This window comes from Bufo gargarizans, chromosome 8 (assembly GCF_014858855.1).
Source record: "Bufo gargarizans isolate SCDJY-AF-19 chromosome 8, ASM1485885v1, whole genome shotgun sequence".
Lineage (NCBI taxonomy): Eukaryota > Metazoa > Chordata > Amphibia > Anura > Bufonidae > Bufo > Bufo gargarizans.
The window spans coordinates 111549797-111571223 of record NC_058087.1 but is presented as its reverse complement, the minus strand read 5'-3'; the positions used below and the strand labels follow the sequence as shown (position 1 = coordinate 111571223).

Genomic DNA, 21427 nt, shown 5'->3' with positions numbered 1-21427 from the left:
CACCTACACCTAAGCCATCCCATTCACTTCAACGGAATAGCACTTTCCTATTCACTTTAAAAGGGTCTTACAAGCGCTGCTTTCTCTACAAACGCTGATCGGCAGGGGTGGCGGGAGTCAGACCCCCTCCAATCTGATGTTGATATCCTATGCAGACGATAGGCAAGTGAAAAACACTGGGTACCACTAAGATATTTGTGGGTGCAGACTGCAATCAATTGTAGTACCAAAAGAAAAGCAAGAAAGTGCATGCCCAAGTAGATGCACACCAAAGGTCACATTATTTATTTATAAATCTTTATAAGGAACCAGATAAAGATTTGACTGAATAAAACTCCACATGCAGCACAATCCATATTAAGACAATACTGAAACTCCATGAATTGCATGATTAAATACACACACATTGCTATTCAACAGGTCTCAATTGTAACATATCACATATTGGCAACACGAAAATGTTTCTAGCCAGCAAAGGAAGCAATATGGACAATCGCAGTACACTAGTAAATGCTTTGTGTCAACTTTCGCTTTGTGATGCCAGTTGCTGAAGTGAGACAACCCCTTTAAGGTGGTTTGGGCGTTTAAATAAGTAACTCGTCATACATAGGTATGCAAGTGCTAAATAGTCATCGGGTTGTTGGTATAGTTTACAGGGGTAAACAATCTGGGGCAGAGGCCTTACCATTAGCCACACTGATCTCAAGCCTAATCAGGGCATCAACTAATTGAACATTTTCCTGTGACAAGGAGGGGAATTGGTCATACAGCCTCTGGTTCTGGGCTGTATGTAACTTACTCTTTCAGGTGTGTTTTTTATGTTTTTATCTGAATATTGTCTGTTTTCAGGTCAGAAATGTGAATTCCAGGATGCTTATCTTTTACTTAGTGAAAAAAAGATCTCCAGCGTGCAGTCAATAGTGCCTGCTCTTGAGATTGCAAATGCACACCGCAAACCCTTGGTTATAATCGCTGAAGATGTTGATGGGGAAGCTTTGAGTACACTAGTATTAAACAGGTAAAGATCACCATAAAATCAAATATCATACATTCATTTTTTGACAACTATAGTTACTGAATATTTTAAAGGAGTTATGCAAAGTTATACACCATCCACAGGTTAAGGGCTAACTATTTGGTCTGTGGGGGTCTGACCTGTTGCAGCCACACCAATCCTGTTTCCCTGTCTGAATGTTGTGGCAGGTTGAGCATGTGTGTATTGCTCTATGCGTTTTCTGTGGGATTGCTCGATATGGCGCCTAGCAATGGTAAAAATTGGCCTTCATACAATAACACACCACAGCGCAGTTCAGTAATTTGTTGCCCCTTTAAGGTCACTTTAAGACGGCAACAGCATTTAGTGCTATTATGGCCCCCCTAACCTGGAACTTTAGCAAGCTCTACTGAACCAGATTCAAAGCTAAAATGCTGCCACACTGGAATTGTCTGAAAGTGGCCTAACTGTCTGTTATAATGTAAAATTTATTCTCTGTGAAAACCTGTACACTATGCAATAAGTAATACTATTTTAGTGTATTAATACATAAATCAATTTTAAATATGCACAAATATTACACAGCTCATAGGCTACTTTCACACTTGCCTTTTGGCTTTCCGTTTGCGAGATCCGTGATGGGCTCTCAGAAGCTGTCCAAAACGGATCAGTTTTGCCATAATGCCTTCTAAATGGAAAAGGATCCACTCAAAATGCATTAGTTTGCCTCCGATCAGTCTCCATTCTGCTCTGAAGGCGGGCACCAAAACACTGCCTGAGGCGTTTTGCTGCCTGCTTGACGAAACTGAGCCAAACTGATCCGTTCTGGAACACAATGGGGACGGATCAGTTTTCTCTGGCACAATAGAAAACTGATCAGTTTACCATTAACTTTCAATGGAGTTCATGATGGATCTGTTTTGGCAATGTTACAGATAATACAATACAAACTGATCTGTTCATGACGGATGCATGCGTTTGTATTATTGTAACGGATCATTTTTTGTGGATCAAGGACGGATCTGCCCAAAACGTGAGTGTGAAAGTAACCATACCTGTATGCATTGTGTGATGGTATTTTAATAGTATTCTGTGCTTTTTAGATTAAAGGTTGGTCTTCAAGTGGTTGCTGTGAAATCCCCAGGTTTTGGAGATAACAGAAAGAATCAGTTAAAGGACATGGCAGTTTCTTCTGGTGGAGTTGTAAGTTAGCTTTAAATTTGGGTACACATTACCTTTTTTTTTTTTTTTTTTCCCCCTCCTCTATGAAGAACAGTATTGGGCTTACTGGACATGCTGGGAGCTGTAGTTCACTAACCCCCCTATTCACAGAAAAGATTATACAATGTTTGATTCATGGAGTTCTATACCTCTTGTACACCTCATTCATATTAGAGAATATAGTTTCCCATTGGTGGAGGGGCTACAAGGATCGTGCATGTTTTCTGGGGATAATTTTTAAAATTAGTTTTCAATAATTTGAAGGGTGTAGTTTCCAAAACAGGGTCATTTTGGGGTGGTTTCTATTATATAAGCCCCTCAAACTGAATAGGCCCTTTAAGGAGAGTAATAATGTGATAATTATATGTAGTGTTTGTTCTGAGGGTGCAAATGGGAAACGGAAGGAGCGCCATGAATGTGTCTAAATGCCTTTGCTGCAGGAAAACTGCTTCTCAGAATAAAGGGTGTATGTACTAGAATGCCGATGTTTACTTTTAGTATGTAGGATGTGTGCATCTCCATCCCTGCGAGAGCTTATCAATACACATAAAAGCAAAATAAAATGAGCACAGTGTGTCCAGGCACTTTTCTATTCACCATAAATCCAATCCCAACCTCATAACCATAACTCCCCTTGAATTGATCTCCTCAGGACATCCAAACAAACTAGGTTCACTTGCTAGGAGGGAGAACTGTTGAATATTTAAATTTGGCATCCTGGGGTTGGAATGAAGGTAGAAACTAGAATAAAAACCTCTTATTCAAAAACATCTTAATTGTATGTATATGAATGCCAGAAGCCTGACTAATAAAACTGGTGAACTGGAATTTGCAATGTCAGAGTTGGACTATGACATGGGGTAACTGAGACATGGCTAGATGATGGCTATGGCTGGGCTGTTAACTGTAAGTCTGTTTAGAAAGGATCTTAATAACAGAAAGGGAAGGGGTTTGAGTTTAAGTTGTTATAAGCCACCTAATATAACAGTCCACAGAAAATCTACTAGTAAGGGAACTAGATTTGGTGGCAAATCATGAGGTTGTTATTATGGAGGACTTAAACTACCCAGCTATAGACTGGGAAAATAAAACCTGTGGATCTTGTCAAAAACTAAACAGAATTATTTCCCAACCTGTACAGGATCGGACTAGAGGGACAGCCATACTGCACTTGGTACTAACTAATAGACCTGACAGAACAGACAAGCAGGTTGGGGGACACCTGAGAAGTAGTGACCATAATATAAATAATTTCCAGTTGTCATTCAAAAAGGAGCCACAAAAGTGGTGAACATCTGAAAAGCTAAATTTGACAAGCCTCACTAACTAGGACAATGTCCGTTAAAAATAAAAATACAGCCACAAAATGGGATTTATTTATTTTTTTAAATCGGATCATTTTTATTGAAGTAAAAGCAAATACAAATGTATTCAAAAAATACAATAACAAAATCCCCCATAACCCCAACATTATAGGAAAAGAGCAGCAAATCTAACATAATAGTTAAAAAAAGGGATATTTTTAAATGCATTCTAAATTCTAATCGTGAGAGATACATACCGTATAGGAATTAAAAGGCTCAAGAAAAAAAAACTGGATAAATATAAAGGAGGCAATAAATGACAAAGAAAGCGTATACATTACTGAAACAGGAATGTAGATAAGTGCTAAAAGAAAAAAACTACAAGGAGAAATAGAATATATAAAAGACAGATAAAGGCAGCTAAGCTGGAGAAAGAGGCTCATTGCCAAAAGAGTAAAACTAACACTAAAATCTTCAGTGATATAAATGGTTAAAGTTTAAAAAAGGCTTGAGGAGTGGGAGTTGTAGAGAGCAATAAAGAAAATGAAATGTAGATTTTCAAAGTAAACTTTAAAGAGGACCTTTCACTACTCCTGACATGACTGTTTTAATAGCTTCATGTATTACCCATGTAATAACAATTCTAGAACATCTATTCTTATGGCTCTGTTGTGCAATTCCTTTATTTCTACTAGAAGTTATAAATGAATTGCTAGCAGTCTGCAGTAAGGGTACAGAGGGGTGGTAACAAGTTGGGGTGTGTGGCTGCACAGTCTGAAAATGGCAGCACTGATTGGATAGAGTAAGTCTGTGCAGGTACATACCCCTAACTGGTTAACCCCCCTCTGTGACCTTACTGCAGACTGCTAGCAATTCATTCATAACTTCTAGTAGAAATAATAAAGGAAATAACATAGAAACAACAGAGCCATAAAAATAGATGATCCAGAATTATTACATGAGGAATGCATGAAGCTATTAAAACGGGCATGTCAGGAGTGGTAAAAGGTCCTCTTTAAATGTGACCTGCCTGACCCAGGAAGAATTACAGCAGTGTCTAAAAAAAAGATTAAAATAGACAAATCGCTGGGAATACACCCCAATATTCTAAGCGAATAAAGTAATGTAATAGACAGACCCTGGTGTCAAAAACACTGTCTGGAAACTATATAAACTGGTTTGTCTAACCTCTTTTGTGGGTAAACAAAAAACTGAACGTTTTCTAAGAGATGCTATCGTCCTCTCAAACTAAATCAGTTTCTATGAGGAGGTAAGTTCTAGACTGGAATAGGTGAGTCGTTGGATGTCATATATCTTGACTTCTCAAAAGCATTTGATACAGTGCCATGTAAAAGGTTAGTACATAAAATGAGACTGCTTGGCCTGTGGGAAAATGTGTGTATGTTTTGTGAGTAACTGGCTCCTTTATAGAAAACAGAGGATGGTTATTAACGGTACATACTTGGTTGTATTGGGTCATCGTCACTAGTAGATCAGTTTTGTTGAAGATAATAAACTGTGTAAAGTAATTCACACAAGAGGACAGTACACTGCTATAGATGGATCTGGATAGGTTGGAGGCTTGGGCAGAGAATTTGTAAATGAGGTTTAACACTGATAAATGTAAGGTTATGCACATTGGATGGAAAAATACATGTCACCAGTAAATACCAACTGGGTAACACGGACATAGAAAAGGACCCAGAAAGACTAAAACATTTGGGTGATTTAGTTTAGAAAAGGGGAGATCTAATAAACACTTCATGGGTCTATTCAACTGAACAGAGCTTAGCCACGCCCAGGCCAGTGATACTAGTCGTGACGTCACTGGGCCAACGGTAAATAGTGAGAAGGCCACGGCACTGCTGGAGTGCCGCTGCCTTCTCAAACAGCTGATCGGCGGGGGTCCCGGGTGTCGGACCCCTGCCGATCAGATGCTGATCTATCCAGAGGATAGATCATCAGTTTAAACAAAGTGCAGAACCCCTTTAAAGCTCAAGTTTTCATACATCTTAGGCTACTTTCACATATGCGTTTTGGTGTCAGGTTTAGAGAATCGCCAAGAGAAAGGAGGAAGCACCTACATGTTGCAACCACAGCATGTTGCCGCTGGCAACAGCATGCACACCAAAGGCCGTGACAGTATGTATATACAGTATCTCACAAAAGCCAGTACACCCCTCACATTTTTGTAAATATTTTATTTTCATGGAACAACACTGAAGATATGACACTTTGATACAGTGTAAAGTAGTTAGCGTACAGCTTGTATGTATAACAGTGTAAATTTGGCGTGCCCTCAAAATAACTCGACACTATTGTCTAAACCGCTGGTAACAAAAGTGGGTACACGCCCAATTAGCTATTTTCCCTCCCAGTGTCATGTGTCTCATTAGTGTTACAAGGTCCCAGGTGTGAATGGGGAGCAGTGTGTTAAATTTGGTCTTATCACGTTCACTCACTCTCATACAGATAACTGGAAGTTCAACATGGCACCTCACGGCAAAGAATTGTTGATCTACATAAAGATGGCCTAGGCCATGGATCAGCAACCTTTGGTACTCCAGCTGCTGTGAAACTATAAATCCCAGCATGCGAACATGTTCAGCTGCTCTTCCAACTACCATAGAAGTGAATGAAGCATTCTGAAAGTTGTAGGTTCTGAACAGCTGGAGTGCCAGAGCTTGCTGATCCCTGGCCCTGAAACTGAGCTGCAACACAGTGGCCAAGACCATACAGTGGTTTAACCAGACTGGTTCAACTCTGAACAGGACTCGCCATGGTCAAACAAAGAAGTTAAGTGCACGTGCTCAGCGTCCATATACAAAGGTTGTCTTTGTAAAATAAACTTATGAGTGCTGCCAGCATTGCTACAGAGGTTAAAGAGCACTTTTCACTGGTCCTAACATTATGATATTATTACCTGACAGTGTAGGGCTTTATTAGATGCCAGGGTGCTTTATATTTTTCACATTGGCTCCTCCCCTGTGCCCCCGTTCACTTTTGCCGCCCTGTGTGCTAATTAGCAGCATCGGTACAGGAAGGAGGAGACAGCAAGTTTTCTAAAGGGGCGTCTCCTTCTCCCTAGCTGTGAGCTGCCTAATCGCAGCGGAGAGCGTCGCAACCAGGGAGAATGAGACGCCCATTGAGAAACCTGGCCGTCTCCTTCTCCCTATACCAATGCTGCTAATTGGCATACGGGGCGGCAAAAGTGAACGGGGGGCACAGGGGAGAAGCCAATGCGTAAAAGAAAAAGCACCCTGACATCTTATAATTACCTGACAGTGTAGGGCTTTATATCATAATGTTGGAACCATTGAAAGGTCCTCTGTAAATGGATGGGGGGTCAGCCTCTCAGTGCTCAGGCCATACGCCGCGCACTGCATCAAATTGGTCTGCATTGTTGTCATCCCAGAAGGAAGCTTTTTCTAAAGATGATGCACAAGAAAGCCAGCAAGCAGTTTGCTGAGGACAAGCAGACTAAGGACATTGATTACTGGAACCATGTCCTGTGGACTGACGAGGCCAATATAAACTTATTAGGTTCAGATGGTGTCAAGTGTGTGTGGCGGCAACCAGGTGAGGAGTAAAAAGACAAGTGTGTCAAGCATGGTGGTGGGAGTGTCATGGTTTGGGGCTACATGAATGCTGCTGGCTGTGGGGAGCTACAGTTGATTGAGAAAACCATGAATGCAAACGTGTACTGTGACATACTGAAGCAGAGCATGATCCCCCCCCCCCCCCTCCCCTCCCTTCAGAAACTGGGCAGCAGGCAGTATTCCAACATAACCCAAAACACACCTCCAAGACTGCTACTTCCTTGCTAAAGAAACTGAGGGTAAAGGTGCTCTGTGTTGTCGCAAAATCTACGACACAACTTCTTCTTTTGTGTGGCTCCAAATCAGTTAGAATTATAAGTATGAGCTCATACAGCTTTCTCTCTGAGACCAATGCAGGCTGGTATCATGGAAAAATATCTATCTTTATTACAGTTACATACTCTTATATAGGCAACATGAGGTAGACAAAAGGGTAGTCCTAGATGAAAGTTCATTGGCTCTGTGACAAAAAGGGAGTGGTTTACTAACTCCATTCCTGAGTTGATTGGCACATTCGAAAGATAGCAACTTAACTCCTCCTTTCTTTCACTAATGATCTTAAGACAAAGAAGATGTACATGAGGCTCCTAATTGAGTTTATGCCATCTAGTGGAGACAAATGTGTACTACAGGAGAAATCTTAATCTTGTCTCTCACAAATCCCTCCTTTTTGCGGTAAATAGATACAAGATGAATAAGCAATGTGAGGTACTCTCCCAGCGCCCTAAACGGCAAAGAGCTGGACTTTCCTTATTGCTTCACCAGATCCCCCCCCAACTCCCTTTCGGGTTTGCCTTCATCTGGTTCTATTTATTCCGCAACTATCAACAAGATTTCATTTGTTTTAGGACTGAATCGCGTTCCTCAAAGAGGTTCTCCAAATAATCTTTAGGTTTGTCAGTTTCACAATGCATGTACATGGTGGTTGCAGGTGTGGTTGAATTGAACATTTTAAAAACAATTTTCCTAAAACAAGGAATCACACAACACCCTATTAATGCCAATACTACAAGTACTACCACCAGTGTCATTAACATATTGGCTAACACATTAGACCAGTTCCCAAACCACTGTTCTAGGTTCTAGCCATGAATTAATGGGGTTGTTGATTCCAGAGTTTTCCTCTAGTTCATTCGATAAAGAAGTCAGTCCATTCAAAGCCTTTGTGATGCTTCCGTCAGGGGCAGTGTTGTTCGGAATGAAGGTGCAGCAGGAACTTCCGATCATCTTGCAGACGCCTCCTTTTTCCGCTAGGATCATGTCGAGGGCCAGTCGATTTCTGTAGGGCCAGTCGATTCTGTAACGCCATCACCGATGAAGAGCTCAGTTGTTCCGATATTCCTTTTACTGCATCTCGGGTATAATTCACGAATCTCTGTTGATTATAATACAAATAGTTAATCCATCCTACATTTTTATTTACGCCAATTGTGGGAAGTATTGATTCGAAACCAGCAGCTATCTGGTTTCTAGCCATGAATTCATCAGGAACTCCTCTAGGGACTCCTATAGTATCTATGTATACATGAGAATCAAAAGATGTAGGGAGTGACCTCCTTAGCCTTGACCGGACATTGGCTTGCGTACTGGCTTGCTTCCACTCAAGAGTCGAAAATAGAACAAATGGCATCAGCACCTTAATCAAGGTACATTGGCCAATCCATTCCATTCGTATCCTGGGTCGGAGCTTCATGTCTCCACACAACCACCAGATGTCCGAATGTTGATAACCTTGGTGGACAAACCATTTGTCAGGGTAAGCATCAGAGTCACTACTTGTCTCATTTAGATAGATGTTATAGGAACAATATCCTGGAGGGAAAACACCAATGTCTTTGCCTGTATGGTTACGATTGAAACAGGTATAATTTCCAGGGTATGGCGTTATACCGAAACCCATATGATCTTTATCATGAACAATAGGATAGAGTAATTCTAATGTCCTGCAGCGGGAGGTGTCATTACTGGGAATGGTTTCAGTGTACATCTTAAGGATACACTTGAAACCCTCAGGATCGGTAACCTCACTCAAAGGGAAAGGTACCGTACCCAAATGAGGTCGAGCTGCAGCACATGCTATGCAGTTGGATCGCTTCTGGGAAAGAACCGTATAGCGGATCCATTCTAGCCATACATTTGTGTCTGAAAACCCTGTCTCTAAGGCCATTTTGTCAACCATGGGTGAAGCTGTACGAGATGTAATTGTATTCTGATTCCCTTGTGTTAATATTGTTCGAAATATGGAATTTGGGACTTGATCTGACTGTGCATGTTCCCCTGTACAATATAAAACGAATAGTAAAAAATGAAAAGATATTACGGCCCTTGCAGTCATTCCAGCACTTGAGGTTCTGGTACTTTTTTGCAGTGTGATGCGTGGACCCAATTAGGCTTTCCTTCCAACTTGACAGCAGTGGCGGTGGTTAACAGTACTTGATGTGGACCCTCAAATCGTGGTTCTAGAACTTTCCGCACGTGTCGTTTCACCACTACCCAATCTCCAGGTTGTAGAGAATGAGTTGCCTCTATGCTGTCTGGATCTGGAAGAGAAGCAAAAACTTGGGAATACACATTAGACAGTCTGTTTGTAAGACAGATAACGTACTTTGAAAGACTATTATGCTGCATCTGGAGTTGCTGTGGAAAATAGAGTCCTAGTCTAGGGGCATTCCCAAAGAGTACTTCATATGGACTCAGGCCTGTCTTCCGGTTAGGTGTATACCGGATGGAGAAAAGTGCCAAGGGTAGACACTCTGTCCATGGCTTTTTCAGTTCAGCCATGGCCTTCTGTATTTTTGGTTTAATTGTGCCGTTGAGTCGCTCTACTCTACCGCTGCTTTGTGGGTGATACGCAGTATGGAAGGCTTGTTCAATACCCAGGGCTCCCATAATTTCACGCATGACCTCCCCAGTAAAGTGAGAACCTCGGTCACTCTTAATTGTCTCTGGGACCCCATACCGGCAAACTATCTCATTCAGAAGTTTCTTGGCTGTGTTTTGTGCAGTGGCTTTGGCCACAGGGTAGGTCTCTGGCCACCCTGAAAACAGATCTACACATACCAAGACGTATTCTAGGGTCCCCACTTTGGGTAGTTGGATGTAATCTATTTGCAGTCTTTGGAAGGGGAAATCGGGCCTGGGAGTGTGCCTCAAAGGTGTTTTTACCATCCTTCCTATGTTGTGATGTGCACAAATCATACAAGCCTGAGTGAATTTGGCTGCAGTTACACTGAATCCTGGGGCATACCAGTGACTATTAAGAGCAGTCATGGCAGTTTTGGACAGGTGAGTATTCCCATGAGTGGCCTGGGCTGTGACTGGGAATAAAGCACGGGGCAAACACCATCTGTGATATTGAGGAGTGGAGAATGATTCCAATGGCAACCTGTGAAGCTATAGTGCACTCCATGCCCAATAGAGTTAAGGCAGTGCTGAGTTGTGGTGGCCACACAATGTTGACACTTTGGGCATAATCTGGTCATTTTCTCTTAGGGGTATACTTCTTTTTGTTGCCAGCTGTTTAGACGTATATACAGATGTACATACTGTATATACATGTGGGCATGGGAGAAGCAATTCATATTTTATAAAAACCAATACTTTTTTTTTTGATAATTTTTTGGGAGATGCATTGATGACCTCCTTACAGGGCTCCAGGTGGCAACTAAAATGGTCGCCAATGCGACTTTAGAATTGCAAAATGACTTTGTAGTCTTGTCGCCATTTGCGCCTTAAGAACTGCTGCTTTAAGAACAGGATTTCATACAGCAGACAGCAATCCAATAACAGAGCTCCACACAGTACAGAGCTCTGTTATTATTGAGGAGGCTGCTGATTGGTAATAGTATGATCCGTAAGCTGCCCTGCCATTGGCTGCTCCTCACCCCACCCTCATTCCCTGCGCGCTGAACACAGTGGCAGCTTGCTCTTCAGTCATGAAAACAGGGAGCCGCTCCATGCCGACTGCTCCACAGAACAGGTTCAGCGCATACTTAACATTCCACAAACAGTCATCCGACGCTGCTAAAGGCTAATCCTTTCGTTTTTACGACCCTGATAATATTCAGGGGGCCGCTGCTGGTGCTCCGTGTGAGCTCCCTGCCTGGGCCCACAAAAATTATCTTAAGGGAAGTAAAGGGTTAATAGGAGCCCTGAGCTGGTCAAGACACTAAAAACCCAGTAGGAGGAGATAACCTCGCCTCCTACTATTGAAGAAGGGTAGTTGAGCGGCACTCCTTTAGATAATCAGCGGTGCTCAGTGGTAAGGGTGCATAACTTGAGATCAAAGAACCACGGCACTCTATAGCTGCTTTTCAATCAGTTGTTTGATTTTTCTTTATATATCTTTTTTCATTTTTATATCCATCCAAAAAATTAGTAAGCCACTGGCCAACGTTTCGGTCTATTTGACCTTGTTCACGGCCTTAGTCTGCATAGTAATGGAGTTCTGGGATGGTGTAGAACTCCATTACTATGCAGACTAAGGCCGTGAACAAGGTCAAATAGACCAAACGTTGGCCAGTGGCTTACTAATTTTTTGGATGGATATAAAAATGAAAAAAGATCAAGAAAAATCAAACAACTGATTCAAAAGCAGAGTGCCGTGGTTCTTTGATATCAAGTTATGCTCCCCTCCTACCAAGCATGGACTTTTGAAAGAGATATATGGTTCACTGGCTATTTAGTGTCTTGACCAGCGTGGGGCTCCTATTAACCCTTTGCATACTTAACATTATCAAGTGGCAAGATGACTAATGATCACCTCGCCACTTGCTAATGGCTGCCACTGCTCAGTATCCCCCCGCCTACCTCTCACCTCAGCAGTTAAAGGGTTTCTACCACTTAGGTGTCACATATTTGGCTGTCAGACACTAGCGATCCGCTAGTGTCTGCTCTGGCCAACCATCCTAATATAATAGCTTTTGGGGCGGTGGTTTGGCTAAAAAAACTACTTTTATTAATATGCTAATGAGCCTCTAGGTGCTATGGGGGCGTCATTAGCACCTAGAGGCTCCGTCTACCTTTAGAAACTGCCGCCCCCAGCGCGTGCCTCCAGCCCGGCCATCTCTTCCTGAATGCGATCCTCGTATGTATTCTGCGCATGCGCAGTGAATGTCTGACAGCTTCCCTGCTCAGACATCTCCACTGCGCCTGTTCCTCGGAGCACTATGGCGTCATCGCGCAGGCGCAGTGGAGATGTCTGAGCAAGGAAGCGGTCAGACATTCACTGCGCATGCGCAGAATACATACGAGGATCGCATTCAGGAAGAGATGGCCGGGCTGGAGGCACGCGCTGGGGGCGGCAGTTTCTAAAGGTAGACGGAGCCTCTAGGTGCTAATGACTCCCCCATAGCACCTAGAGGCTCATTAGCATATTAATAAAAGTCGTTTTTTTAGCCAAACCACCGCCCCAAAAGCTATTATATTAGGATGGTTGGCCAGAGCAGACACTAGCGGATCGCTAGTGTCTGACAGCCAAATATGTGACGCCTAAGTGGTAGAAACCCTTTAATAGCAGCCGGCAGTCGTAGAGGCTGGGTTCCGGGTATGGGACATGGCTGGCACCCACATGGCTGACTACCTTGTCCCGACAAAAATTAGGTTAGGACTGTTCTATTATGGTCCAGACGGTCCATAAAATCTGTAATGCACGCTGCTTTTTTTGGTGTTTTATTTTTTTCACGTGGTATCTAGTATCGCAATACTTTTATGGTATAGAGTCAAAATTTGGGTATAGTGACAACCCTAGGTAAGACATGTGTATTTTTATTATACCGAAATTATATGTAGTTTAAATATGGCGACTAAAAATTTCAATTTGGCTCCTAACTGTTTTCAGGTTAGGAGCCAATATTTTGATATTATTTTATTTTTTTTTTTTTTTTAAGTCTGGAGCCCTGCCTCCTTAGCTGGAGGAGTTCATTGATGTTGGTTCCTGATTTTCATTGAATATATAAATAATTGGGACAATTTCAGGTTTTCAGTTTGAATGCCAATACTATGCCATTCCTGGATATAGAACTACAGGGGGGATATTATTATAGGGCGGGTGACTACAAAAGAATGTAGTCCAAACTCGACTCTATTCCTAATTATAATTATTTTTAAAGATGAAGATGCAGAAGTGAATACCGAATTAATTCACCAAAGTATCATGCGAATTTGGGTGAAACGAATTTTGCCTATATGAGGCAATACATTTTAATGCTGTACGGAGACAGGTCGCAGACAGTATTAAAGCCAAAATGTTTGAATGAATCGGCCTTGAATGTCTGATCCGTAGCTCGATCAAACCTAGTCATGAGTAAGGACAGAGCGTGACTGTCTGCAATGTGTTGACTGAACAGGGTAGTTCAGTCAACACATTGCAGACAGTCGCGCTCTGTCCTTACTCATGACTAGGTTTGATCGAAACGAGCTACGGATCAGACATTCAAGGCTGATTCATTCAAACATTTTGGCTTTTTACCTTTTAATGAAATAATAAGATTGGATTTTTTTTTATGGACGATGTGCTGACCGGGACATCTTTGTTTGAAATAATTGCCACGGATACGCTCTGGCACCATAAGGCAGCAACACATGGACTACCAGTTGTTTTAGTCCATTATAATGGACAATTGCCGGTGCCATGCTGTCAATATATTTAATGTGTTGTAGCTAACCAGGGATGATTTTTCTTCTGGTCTTATTCGGAAAGCATTGCTGGCTTGAACCAGGTTCCAACCTAAATTTGAATCAACTGCCTACACACCACTATAACTGTCAGGTATGTTCCATATTGTCGCTTACTGTTATATAGTACTCATGTTGTTGGTAGAGTATATTCCCTTAGACAACGTGCTTGATTGATTATTATTATTTTTTCTTTGACTGGTTCCAGTATGCCATTTAGGCACCCATCTACTCTCATTCCTTGGCATCAGTCTGAGCACAATCTGTTTATCTGTATGAGTCTAGTCACTTAGCTTCCCGTAAAGCCCAGTACCCAGGCGTGAACTTGGTCCCAGCGGCAAGGTTTGTTTCTTTTGCCGCCAGTATATCTCACAAAGTTCAGGTCTGCTGGCTCCCATCTTTCAGGAATACAGGCCTTTGTTATTCAGACTTCTAGTCTCCATTTGGATTACCGGTATCTTTCATCTCTCTTGGTCATAGTAGGATGTGTGCCCAGAGACCTCTTTGTCTACAGACTACTGCTTCCCTCTTGTAATTTAGGCCTACTATTGTTCCCTATGTTAGGATAGGCATCTGAAGACCTGTGGATAAAGATCTCCCATTTGCGCCATAGCCTACTATGAATGTGCACTTTGTTTTGCTTAATATAACCTGTTTTATTTTTTTTCAATCGTTCTATTTAAATTTATTACACTTATCCTTTCTTTCAGTGGATACAGCATTTCTCGTCCACTTTCTAGCAATCAATAATCAAGCCAAAAAAGGGTTTTATACACCATAAACTCACTATCTTTTGTCAAATTGAGGAAGCTCCCCTAACAGGCATATACAAATTGATGGAGTTAATCTAAATCTAAAAATATCACCTATCATTTGTATCAAGTTCTGCCAAAATGGTGTATCTTAGGACAACGGCACCACATATGAAAAATATCCGCGTTGGAGTGTTAGTTGAGAATGTGAAGCCAACTAGGGGTGCCTGTGTCATGCCAAAATCATAAATTGAGTAACTCTTTGAGAGGGATTCCTTAGGTCAGGGGGAAGGCAACCTCTGGCACTCCAGCTGTTGTGAAACTCCAACTCCCAGCATGCATACTTACTATACTCTTCTCTGAACTCCCATAGAAATGACTGGGGCATGCTGGGAATTGTACCTTTCTTGTACATTCCATTGGGGGACACAGACCATGGGTATAGCTTGAGGTATTAGTAGGAGGGACATTATGCAAATGAAAGAGCTCCTCCTCGGGCTATACGCCCAGGCTCCAGCAGGAGAAACTCTGTCTTTGCTTTAGTGTCCGGATGAAGGAGGTTGACACTCACTATTCTACTCCGGTTTATTTTCTTTACTAGATGGGGACACAGGTCAGCATGGTGCTTTCCTGGTCCCCCATGGAGTGCCCGCCGCTGTTCTTTGGACATTGCCTGGCAGCCTCCATTTCCCCCCAGAAGAAAAGTGGATTTAAGTGATCTTCCTTTTGTGCTGCCATCATGCCTAAGCCTGGGGCCCCCCTTAAGTCTGCCAAATCCGCTTCTCAGACCCCAATGGGGTCCTGTAAGGAGTGTCTTTTGCCTTACCTGTCTCTGGTACCTATGCCTCCTGCCCTGCCCCCAGTCGGGATCGCCCTTCTCTCACCCAGTCCAGTTCCTCCCCTGTCTCTATGGAGCCTGCGGTACCCGCTTGGGCCTCTGTTATGTCCGGCGCAAACGCTGATTTGGCCCTAGTTGCCAACGCAGCCATGTCCTTTATGGACCGCATGGCAATGGCTAATCCTGTAGCTCCAACCACTCCATCTCCACTCCGTGGTTCCTGTAGAGGACACTTGACCGTTAAGAGGCAGCGTGAGCGGCAGCGTCAATCCTCGGCTGACTCCGCTTTCCCCCGTAGCCTAGTGGTGCATGCGGACTATTCTCCCACCCCTAGGGAGCACAAGTCTGAAGGGGAATTGTCTGGCTTAGATGATGTCGTGGAGCGGGACACCCTACCTAAGCTTTCCACCTTTTGTGGCTGACTTGGTAGCGGCTGTGCGTAACACCTTTAAGCCTTCCACTAGTCGGGAGTTCTCCCTTTTTCCATCTAAAGAGCTAAGGCCTGGAATCGCCCTCATCAAAAGTTTTCTGCCACCAAACCTATGGATATGCTGTATCCTTTTCCGGAGGATAGTGTGGAGAAGTGGTCTTTTCCCCCTAAGGTGGACCCCCGGTGGCCAGATTAGCCAAGAATACGGCCCTTCCTGTCCTAGATGGCTCCTCTTTACAGGACATGGTGGACAGGCATCTGGATTCTCTCACCAAATCCATTTTCTCTCTCTGGCGGGCACTTCCCTGCGACCTGCCTTTGCCTCTGCTTGGGTTGCCAGAGCCCTGTCGGTGTGGTCACAGCAACTCCACCAAGATCTGGCGGAACAAGATGCGTCTGCTGACATGCTGGATCTGATTCACCAAATGTCTCAGGCTTCCATCTTCCTATGCAAGGCTTCCAGGGACATTTGTTCCTCCTTTGCCTGCATCTCTGCTTTCTGTCATTCAGCGCAGAGAGGTCTGGGTGAGAGTGTGGGATGCAGACGTTTCTTCTAATCGTTCCTTTGCTCACCTTCCCTTTGAAGGGTCCAGACTGGACGAATTTATCTCTGCCGCGACAGGAGGCAAGAGCACTCATCTGCCCCAGCCCAGAGCCAAGCGCCCCTTTCAGTCCAGGGCTTCTGGTTCCCGATACCAGTCATTTCGCTGCTAGCCTAACAGTCTCAGGACTCCCGCAAGAAGCCTTCCTTTAGGCCCCAGTCTTCCTGGCGCCAGAAGATGCAGTCAGCCCGTCCTGCTGCTCCCAAACAGGCCTTCGCATGAAGGGATGCCCTCACCCCTTGCAGTGGGGGGCCGTCTGCTCTCTTACCAGCAGGTCTGCAGGGCTCATGTTCAGGACACCTGGGCGCTAGAAGTTGTAACTTCGGGTTATAAGATTGAGTTTGCGTCCAGACCGCCAGAACGTTTTTTTCCCCCTCGCGTTCCAAAGAAGGGGTCAGTGCGGCAGATCCTGGATCTGAAGCTACTCAACAAGCTTCTGCGGGTACAGAGATTTCGAATGGAGTTCCGACGCTCCATTATTGCTTCTCTGCTTCCAGGGGAGTTCCTCGCATCTGGGGACATCCAGGACGCCTATCTGCACATCCCTATCGCAGAATGTCACCAACGTTTTCTGCGCTTCGCCATTGGCAACAGGCACTATCGGTTTGTCGCTCTTCCTTTTGGGTTAGCAACCTCCCCACGGGTCTTTATCAAGATCCTCGCACCGCTTATGGCGCAGCTTCGCTCCAGGGGCATTACTGTGCTGCCTTATCTAGACGACATTCTGATGAAGGCCCCCTCGCTACTGCAGGCCGAGGACAGCGTCCGGATACTGAAACAATTTGGGTGGCTGATCAACTTCCCAAAGTCATCTCTCCTTCCCTCCCAGAGACTCTCTCCTTCCTGGGAATGGTCCTGGATACCTCGGCTGCCAGAGTTTTTATCTTCTGGACTCCAAGTCCTACCAGATCCAGGGGGCGGTGTCGCACCTCATGCGCTCCCCGTGCCTCTCCATTTAGGAGTGCATTCGGGTCCTCTGTCTTATGGTGGCCTCCTTCAAGGCCGTTCCATATGCCCAATTTCACACTCGATCGCGTCAACATGAGATCCTTTAACTTTGGGACAAGACCTCTCTGGGTCTGGACGCTCACGTCCATCTGTCTCTGCGGGTTCGGGCATCTCTCCCTTGGTGGCTGTCCCTTCAGAATCTGAGGATGATTGTCACCACAGATGCCAGTCTCCTGGTTTGGGGAGTTCTGAACGGATCCGATCATATTAATGCAGACGGAGGCTCCGTTCAGTACGGATCCGTCTGCATTAATAACTTAGAAAAAATTCTAAGTGTGAAAGCAGCCTGAGCGGATCCGTTCAGACTTTCAATGTAAAGTCAATGGGGGACGGATCCACTTGAAGATTGAGCCATATGGGCTCATCTTCAAGCGGATCCGTTCCCATTGACTTACATTGTAAGTCTGAACGCATCCGCTCGCCTCCGCACGGCCAGGCGGACAGCTGAACGCTGCAAGCAGCGTTCAGCTGTCCGCCTGTCCGTGCGGAGGCTGAACGCCGCCAGACTGATGCAGTCTGAGCGGATCCGCTCCATTCAGACTGCATCAGGGCTGGACGGAGGTGTTCGGGTCCGCTCGTGAGCTCCTTCAAACGGAGCTCACGAGCGGACCGACGAGCGCAAGTGTGAAAGGAGCCTAATAACAATTCTGGAACATTTATTGTTATGACTCTGTTGCCATTTCTTATTTCAACTAGAAGTTATGAATAAATTGCTAACGGTCTTCACCAATATTCTAACCAGTATCTTACAATCATTATATATCAGCAAAATCCGGCTATATGAACCCAGATCCAAGCTATCCTTACACTCCTTAGGGATTAAAATAATCGTTGCTTCCCCCATCAAAACAGGTGATTGTTCCACTTCCTTTGCCTGTAGGAAAACCTCCAAAACTCTTTTATATAGTTCTGCAAGTAGGCCATATGGACCCGCTGCTTTACCTGATGGGGTTTCAGCTGTTACCGATAATACCTTCTTCATTGAGATAGGTTGATGCAATTCCACCTTTTGAATAATACTATAGTACTAAGTTTAGGAATATTAAAGGAGTTGTCTCATGACAATGGGGGCATATCGCTAGGATGCATGCGCAGCGCCCTTAATTTTCTATGGGGCCAGCGAAAATAGCCGAGCGCTTGCTCTGCCATTTCCGTCGAGCCCATAGAAGTGAATGGGAGTGTTGGCCAGTCATGCACGGTGCGCTCCCATTCACTTCTATGGGGATCCGGCTTGATGGTGGCCAGACCGGAGTCCTCCAGCCACCACCTTGTGGGGCTCTGTTCTTGCTGTGGGACTCGCACCTATAAGACAGTGGGAGCATATCCTAGCGATATGCCCCCATTGTCTATGATGAGACAACCCCTTTAATATCTCCCAAAAATCCCAACAGACTCCCATAATCCATCGGTTTCTGTGGGGAGTACAGATTCTTATAGTATTCTCTAAAGACACCCAATATCTTATCTGCAACGTTTTGTATAATTCCCTCAGCATCTCGAATCAGATATATTTGCGATCACGTCCTTATTTTTAGCTGTTTTAGACAGGTATTTACCTGGTCTACCACAATCCCAATATCTTTTAGACTTATTAAATAAATCCATATTCTGCTCTTTTTCCATAAAATAATTATCATGGTTACTGGCTGCCATCACCCAGGCTTCTCTTGTTTTCTCAGGTTTTTTTCATTAATCATCCGGTGCTTGGCTTTTGCCATTATTGTCGCTAAATCATTCTCCTTTCTCTTGAAACCTTTAACTTTTTTGCTCCATTAGATCAAACCATATAGGGTTAATCAAATGGCTTTTACGAGCAGCATTTTCCCCTTCTACACTTACATACCTTTAACAAAACTGGGGAATGGTATGAGATGCCTCTCTGCTCATACGAGATCACCACTTTTCTTCAAAGAGTCGCCCAATTACCGAATGCCAAATCGATCCTGGAAAAGGAATCAGATTTACTATAGTAAGAGATTTGTTTAACCCTTTCATGACCAAAGGTCATTGATGCTCCAGTGTCCAGGTCAAAATTTACAAATCTGACATGCGTCACTTTAAGTAGTAATAGCTTTGGAACACTTTTACTTATCCACGCCATTCTGAGATTGTTTTCTCGTGACACATTGTACTTCACGACAGTCATAATTTTGAGTCAATATATATCGCCTTTATTTATGAAAAAATCCAAAATTTACCCAAATATTTTAAAAATTTGCAGTTTTCTAAATTTCTATTTCTCGCCCAGTTTCCTTGGGGGACACAGAAGACCTTGGGTATATCTCCTCTCCATAGGAGGCGTGACACTAAGTGAAAACTGTTAAGCCCCTCCTCCACAGCTATACCCTCAGCCTGGAGAGAGAGGCTGCCAGTTTTTGCTTAGTGTCCAAGGAGGCAAGACACTCCCTGCTCTGCAGGGCTGTTTTCTCCTTTGTTATTTTTAAAATTTTTGGTTTTTACTTTTTCTTTTCTTTTTGTTCCAGAATACGGGATAACAGACGCACTAGACCTCTCTGTTTCTCCCGGGGTTGAGCTGCGCCAGTGCCGGCATCCGCACTGCTGCCTCCCCCACAGAAGGCAAGGTGGACCAGGGCAGCCCAGCTCCCCTGCATCCCGCCAGCGTAAGGGTCGCCCGCACGCCAAGTCCCTCTTCCAGCGTCCTGCCACTACGGTGCCAGTAGCTGAAGGGGCGACCCTGCTGGAACGGACCGAGGGTGAAGACGGCTGTGGTGAGAGAGTGACTTCTCCAGCCCTACGACCCACGAACCCCCCGGGTCTCCTGCTTGACTGACCCCCAGGAGAACATTATGAACTGCATGTATTATCTGCAGGAAAACCTGGGGTCTCACATAGCAGTCACCAAAGCCTTGTGGGGTTATGCTGGGAGCACAGTGTTAACGGTGGTCAGCTTGGGCGTGGGAAGTGCAGCTCCCATGCTGGTCTGGCCATCCTAGTTTGTTTTATTAGCCCCCCCCCCCCCCCCCCCCCCCAACTATAGGTGCATCCACTGAGGGGTTATGCTGGCGTCCCTATAATGCCGCCCAGGGAGCTGCCTCTCTCCTTGCAGGGTCCCCCATCCCCTCCCCCCTATCGCCTTACCGGTGCGACAGGCATCCCTCCTTTGAGACGGCTCAGGGCCCTCTCCCGACTGCTGCGGCGTAGGGCCCTTGTTTCCGGCCCGCGGGGTGGGCACCCGCGGCCGGCATGACTGCGGTTTTCCAGCAGACCCCGGCCGACCGCAGGTGCTCTCAGAGAGTCTGTCTTCCGGTCGGTCGGGCGCCGCAGAAAGGTTCTATCCCGGGCTCCTTCCTGGGCCCCCTGACTCTCCGGCCCGCGGGGTGGGCTCCCGCGGCCGGTATTATGCATGCGCCGCTCCGCTCCCTCCAGATCCCGGACGGTACCTCCGGGCACCGCAAAATTTAGGCCCCGGCTTCGCGGCCTACTAGGCCGCAATATTCCGGCCTCGATTGGAGGGGGCGGGCATTCACAGGCGCGAGTTCTTCCCGCCGGAGGTCCCCCCGCCCCCAGGGGATCGCTGCACCGCCCTCAGGTCTGATCCGATATTAACCTTTTGGATGCCGACGGCTCCCATCTGGAGGAGACCCTAGGATGGCTAGCCTCTCAGTGAGGCTGTGCGCTTATATGGTGGCCCCCTTCTGCGTCAAAGAGGCTGTGTTTTACAATAATTAATAGTAAAAAAAAATAATAATGAAGTGTGTGTATATATATAAGAAATATCTGTATTTTATGTTGGCTGCGCAGGATACTGCAGCCTGACATTAGAGCGCTGGCTGTATGCCTGCCCCTATTCCATAGGTGGCATGTTGCGCTCCGTGGCACTGGCCAGGTATACATGTTCCCCTTCTAGGCGGACCCTTGCCTTCTCCTGGGGTACCGCGCTGGCCAGGTGCAGGCCGCCTTTTCTATAAGCAGAATTTGTCGCCCTCTCCAGTCGCAGTGCTGGACCATGTGCATGACCCCCCATTATAGGCGGCATACTGCAC

The 21427-nt window shown here is 45.0% G+C and overlaps 1 protein-coding gene across 3 annotated transcripts in view; it reads left to right on the top strand.

Moving 5' to 3' along the window:
• HSPD1 (heat shock protein family D (Hsp60) member 1) overlaps positions 1-21427 on the top strand; it is a 158883-nt gene that overhangs the window by 77198 nt on the left and 60258 nt on the right. For all 3 annotated transcript variants that reach the window (XM_044304966.1, XM_044304967.1, XM_044304965.1), the window contains exons 7-8: positions 850-1018; positions 2098-2197. In XM_044304966.1, the coding sequence (XP_044160901.1) occupies positions 850-1018; positions 2098-2197 (269 nt within the window). The remainder of the gene's footprint in view (positions 1-849; positions 1019-2097; positions 2198-21427) is intronic.